General features: G+C 41.3%; 1 protein-coding gene across 2 annotated transcripts in view; it reads left to right on the plus strand.

Moving 5' to 3' along the window:
* Positions 1–5,467, plus strand: part of F11 (coagulation factor XI) — a 22,980-nt gene that overhangs the window by 8,242 nt on the left and 9,271 nt on the right. For both annotated transcript variants that reach the window (XM_032298874.1, XM_032298873.1), the window contains exons 5-7: positions 102–261; positions 1,733–1,842; positions 2,175–2,334. In XM_032298874.1, the coding sequence (XP_032154765.1) occupies positions 102–261; positions 1,733–1,842; positions 2,175–2,334 (430 nt within the window). The remainder of the gene's footprint in view (positions 1–101; positions 262–1,732; positions 1,843–2,174; positions 2,335–5,467) is intronic.

Genomic DNA, 5,467 nt, shown 5'->3' on the forward strand with positions numbered 1-5,467 from the left:
AAAAAAAAAAAAAAAAAAAAAAGTGAGTCAGGAGAGACAGTTGCTTAGGCCATTGCCTCTGGAATCTGGAAGGGACTCATATTTTCTGCTTTTATTTCCAGCCTGTAACAAAGACATTTATGTGGACCTGGACATGAAGGGTGTGAACTATAACAGCTCAGTTGCCAGGAGTGTTCAAGAATGCCAAGAAAGATGCACGGATGACATCCACTGCCACTTTTTCACGTATGCCACAAGGCGGTTTCCCAGCCTGGAGCATCGGTGAGTCGCCAGGACATCAGAGTAGCCGGTGAAAACCAGAATGGTGATGTGCTAAAAAAAATTTTCATCAACTTGATGCCAGAATTTATTTTAAACCCCTAAAAGACATTTCTACAAAAGTACTCTTAGTTTTCTTCATGAAAAATACACTTAAAGCCTAATTTGGATGCATTTCATTTATGATAAGAAGTCTGCCTTTTAATAACACTGTCAGAAAAATAGATACACCTAAACCATATCCTAGCTAATTTCAAAAGTGCTACACTATTAAATTGGCAATTTTAAAACACTACAATTGGTCTGATTGGCCGTGCCCTACCCAGTCTCAAAAAATGTTACAGCCTAAAAGAATAAAAATAAAAACCTACTCCTCTCTCTCTCTCTCCTGTCCCTCTTGCTAAATAACAGTTCCCTCCCTAAGACAAAATACACATATGAGATTTTGAAATATTTCGAGGATAAATCAATTATGTAAGAATTTAAGAATGATCTCGTATCTAATGACCAAATCTGTGTTCTCATCTTTAAAAATTTTTATGGAAATGTATTATTAATTAGTATATTCAGAAATATTTAAGATGATTTAGATTTTCATAGTAAACTGCATTTATCTGGAATCAATAGAAAAGTGAAAAGCATTCAAATTTCTAATATTTGTGTTTCAACATTGGATTTAAACATTCTGTCCTCCACATTTACAAAGAGGACTAAACAGAAAGCAAACAAAGCATCAACAAGCTGTTTCAGAAACAATAATCACGCCTGTAATCCCCGCACTTTGAGAGGTGGAGGCGGGTGGATCACTTGAGGTCAGGAGTTCAAGACCAGCCTGGCCAACATGGTGAAACCCCATCTCTACTAAAAATACAAAAATTAGCCAGGCGTGGTGCCGCACACCTGTAATCCAAGCTGCTCTGGAGGCTGAGGCAGGAGAATCGCTTAAATCCAGGAGGCGGAGGTTTCAGTGAGCCAAGATTGTGCCACTGCACTCCAGCCTGGCGACAGAGTGAGAATTCATCTCAAACAAACAAAATAACAGTGGTACACACACACACACACCCCAAACCCCCTAATTAGCCATTTGACTTGCAAGGCTTGTCTTTAGCTCAGCTCAGACGACAGCTTTTATGTCTAAAACTTAACACAATGTGAACTGCAAACCAAAAGCAAGATTTTTAAAAAAGTGAAGTCATTAGAAGTGAGAAGGCTTGAGAAGTCATGCATTCACACACTCTTTTTCTTCATGCGGTCGCTCTCTCAAGCTGTCACTGTACCAAGGAAGAAGTAAAGGTCACAGTTCACAGGTGCTTAGCAGCACTGCTGGGGCCATGTCCAGTCCGTCACAGCCTCCCAGATGGATGCTTCAGGGTCTTCCAAGTCCTCTTTCCAAAGGGGAATTTCTTACCATCTCATGTTTTTTCCTCCTTGCAGTTGGAAGGATAAGACTCTTTCCCTTTTTCTTTTTATTCAGTAACAGGTGTCTACTGAAGCACTCCCAAACAGGGACACCAACCAGAATAACGAAGCTCCACAAAGTGGTGTCTGGATTTTCACTGAAGTCCTGTGCCCTTTCTAATCTGGGTAACTATTGACTTCTGGAGGACGTAGTTTAACCATGAAACATGTTGATGATCGGTACAATAGACCTAAGTCAGGATACCAGCTTATGCTCACTGACGAAACGGACCCAAAGATCTTTACCTTCATGTGACACATTTCATCTTGTCCTATACAGTTAGATCCTATATTTAAATTTCAAGTTTAAAATAATCGTGTCATTTTCTTCGAAATAAAAAATTAAAAGATCTTGGGATACATTTAAATTTTTAAATATGGAATATGCAAATACCATGACTGGAATTTTCCAGACAGATGGCGAACTGATATCCTAACATAGTTCTTCTCTTGTGCAGCTTGCATTAGGGACGTTTTCCCTGACACAGCGTTTGCCGACAGCAACATCGCCAGCGTCATGACTCCGGATGCCTTTGTCTGTCGCCGAATCTGCACTCATCATCCCGGTTGCTTGTTTTTTACCTTCTTTTCCCAGGAATGGCCCAGAGAATCTCAAAGGTAAGGAATCAACAAGGAAGGATAAGTTGTTATCTTTAAAAAATAGCTGATCAAAATCCATCATTAAAAATTCCAAGTTACTCTAAATGTCATTACAGGATAAAAGATGTAAAGAATTTCTAACTTTTCTCCCTTTCTATCCCTACCTACTTACCACAAATCCAACATTACCAAGGACTCATTTTTTAAAATAAATTTTAAAATAAATATTATTTTACCTAAATAAATTGTAGGCACAGGTACAGTTTTGTTACATGGATATAGTGTGTAGAGGAAGGTCTGGGCTTTCAGTGTAGCCAAGTAGCACACATTGTACCTATTAGGTCATTTCTCATGCCGCGCCCTCCTCTATCCTCCCAATTCTGAGTCTCCACTATCTTTCATTCCACTCTTTTTGTGCCTGGGTATACTTTATTCAGCTCCCACTTACAAGTGAGAACATGCAGTACTTGACTTTCTGTTTCTGAGTTGCTTCACTTGAGATAATGGCCTCCAGTTCTCTCCATGCTGCTGCAGAAGACGTGGTTTAATTCTTTTTATGACTAAGTAACATTCTATAGTATATTCTATGCACCACATTTTCTTCATCTGTTCATTTGTTGATAGACTCTTAGGTTGATTCCATGTCTTTGCTACTGTAAATAGTGCTGCAATAAACATGTGAGTGTAGGTATCTTTTTGATATAATGCTTTTTTCTTTCTTTCTTTTCCTTTGGATATATACCCAGTAGTGAGACTGCTGGGGGTCTCCACCTTTGGCAAAGGGAGAGTTGCCTGGTTCTAAATGGAATGAAGAGATTCCATTCCCATCTCATGACCACTAAAAGGCAACGCAGTCCAATCCTTTGTTTAATTGAATCAGGAGCAGAAAGACCTGAAAATGTCAGTAAAATGTCAAACCCAAAGTGGAGAGAGAGAGGTGGAAATGAATGTCTCCACCAAGTGGGGTGATGGCAGAGGGGGATTTGAGAATTGAGTCCCTGTTTTCTTGCCAATGGAAATTACACAGGCCATCAGAAACAGCATGGACAATTTCTTTGATCATCAAAAGGACGCTAGCTAAGGTTGGTGTCCCTCTGTTTTTTTTTTTCTTTGAAATAGGGTCTTGCTCTGTCACTCAAACTTGGGTGCACTGGGTGCAGTCTTGGCTCACTGCAGCCTACACTTCCTGGGCTCAAGCAATCCACCCGTCTCATTCTCCCAAGTTGCTGTGACCACAGGTGTGTGCCACCACGCCCAGCTGATGTTTGTATTTTTGTAGAGACAGGGTTTTGCCATGTTGTCCAGGCTGATCTAGAACTCTTGGACTCAAGCAATCCACTTACCTTGGCCTCCCACAGTGCTGGGATTATAAGCTTGATCCACCGTGCACAGCTTGCTGTTCCTCATTGACAACATTCACTTAAACAAACACACAGACAAACAAAAATCCATAAAATTCATCTGAATTGGAGCTCTCAGAGCCCTCGGCACTTGTGTGATGGGCCTCCTGCTGATGAACAGGTGTCCTCCTAAAAATTCAGCCAAGGGGCCACGTTGTGTGCCTTGCCCTTCACACGAGCCTCACTTTCCACTGAGTGAGGCTATTTCAGAAGCGCCAGGTCTATTACGTGAAAATGAATCTGCTACCTGCATTTACTAAACACATTTAGTAGAATTTATTTGGTGCCCATTATACATCAGGCATTGTTCTGAACACTGGTTATACCGTTTAGTGAACTAAATAGATAAAAACCTTGCTTACTTGGACCAGAGTGGAGATGAGAGAGAAGTGATCAGATTGATGTGTATTATCAATAGAGAGCCAGTAAGATTTGCTGGTGGATTGGACCATGGATTGTGAAGGAGTCAGTGATAGCACCCCGACTTTTGGCTCAAAGAACTGGAAAGATGGAAATGCTGACGACATAGCCGTGGAAGCTTTAATAAGAATCAGGGTGTAGGAGAAGCAATGGCCATGAGACATCTAGGGGAAAAGGTTGAATCAGCGATCGGAAATATAAGTCTAATTCAGGAGAGAGTTTTATGCTGTGGGTCTGCGTTTAGGTGTTGCCAATATACAGCTGATACCTTTTTTTTTTTTTTATTTTTGAGACGGAGTCTTGCTCTGTCACCCATGCTGGAGTTCATTGGCGTAATCTCAGCTTACTGCAACCTCTGCCTCCCAGGTTCAAGTGATTCTCCTGCCTCAGCCTCCTGAGTAGCTGGGACTACAGGCACATGCCACTAAGCCCAGCTAACTTTTATATTTTTAGTAGACACTGGGTTTCACTGTGTTAGCCAGGATGGCCTCCATCTCCTGTCCTTGTGATCTGCCCTCCTCTGCCTCCCAAAGTGCTGGGATTACAGGTGTGAGCCACCATGCCCGGCCTACTTTTTGAAAATGTAGTGAAATTATCAAAGGATTAAATGCAGACAGAGAAGAAAGTAGGTCCAAAGATTGAGCCTTGGGGCATGAGAAAGCTCAGAAGTAAGGAAGATGCCATTGTCACTTGTAACCTGTGTTAGTCCCTGCTCTTTTCTTTGTCTTATTCCCTTACTGAGCAATTCCTATAATAGGAATAACACATTTGATCTTTAATACAGAATGTGATAGAGACATGGCTTCCATAAGCCAAAGCTTGGCAATTTAAATGGAAATTGATTAAAATTAAATAAAACTAACAATTCATCTCCCCAGCTGTATTAGCCACATGTCAAGTGCCCCGTAGCCACATGTGGTTGGTTGTTACTGTATTGGATGGCAGAGACACAGAATATTTCCATCACTGCAGGAAGTTCTATGGGCAGCCTTGCTCCAGGCTGTGATCTTGTCTACTTAGGAAAAGTCACTCTTTTCTAGGAAGATGCTCCCAGGGTGTGGAGTTGATGATGGACTTCACTCACCTCCTTATAAAACTGTCACGGCCCTGGATAGGGGATTTCTAGGCAGCATGAAGACTCTTGAATCTTTAAGATAGGCCGGGAGTGTTGAAAGGAAGGAAATGAAAGGGGAAGCTACTAGGAAGGCTGGCAATAGAGCAAGCTCAGAAAAGTTTGTACAAGCCAGGTGATCTAGTTAGAAAATTTTTCTGCAACCTAAGGGTCATGGAGTGTGACTCTGTGGTTTATGGGTGTGACTCTGTGGTTTATG

This window comes from Sapajus apella, unplaced genomic scaffold (genome assembly GCF_009761245.1).
Source record: "Sapajus apella isolate SASKATOON/1434 unplaced genomic scaffold, GSC_monkey_1.0 scaffold39, whole genome shotgun sequence".
Taxonomy (NCBI): Eukaryota; Metazoa; Chordata; class Mammalia; order Primates; family Cebidae; genus Sapajus; species Sapajus apella.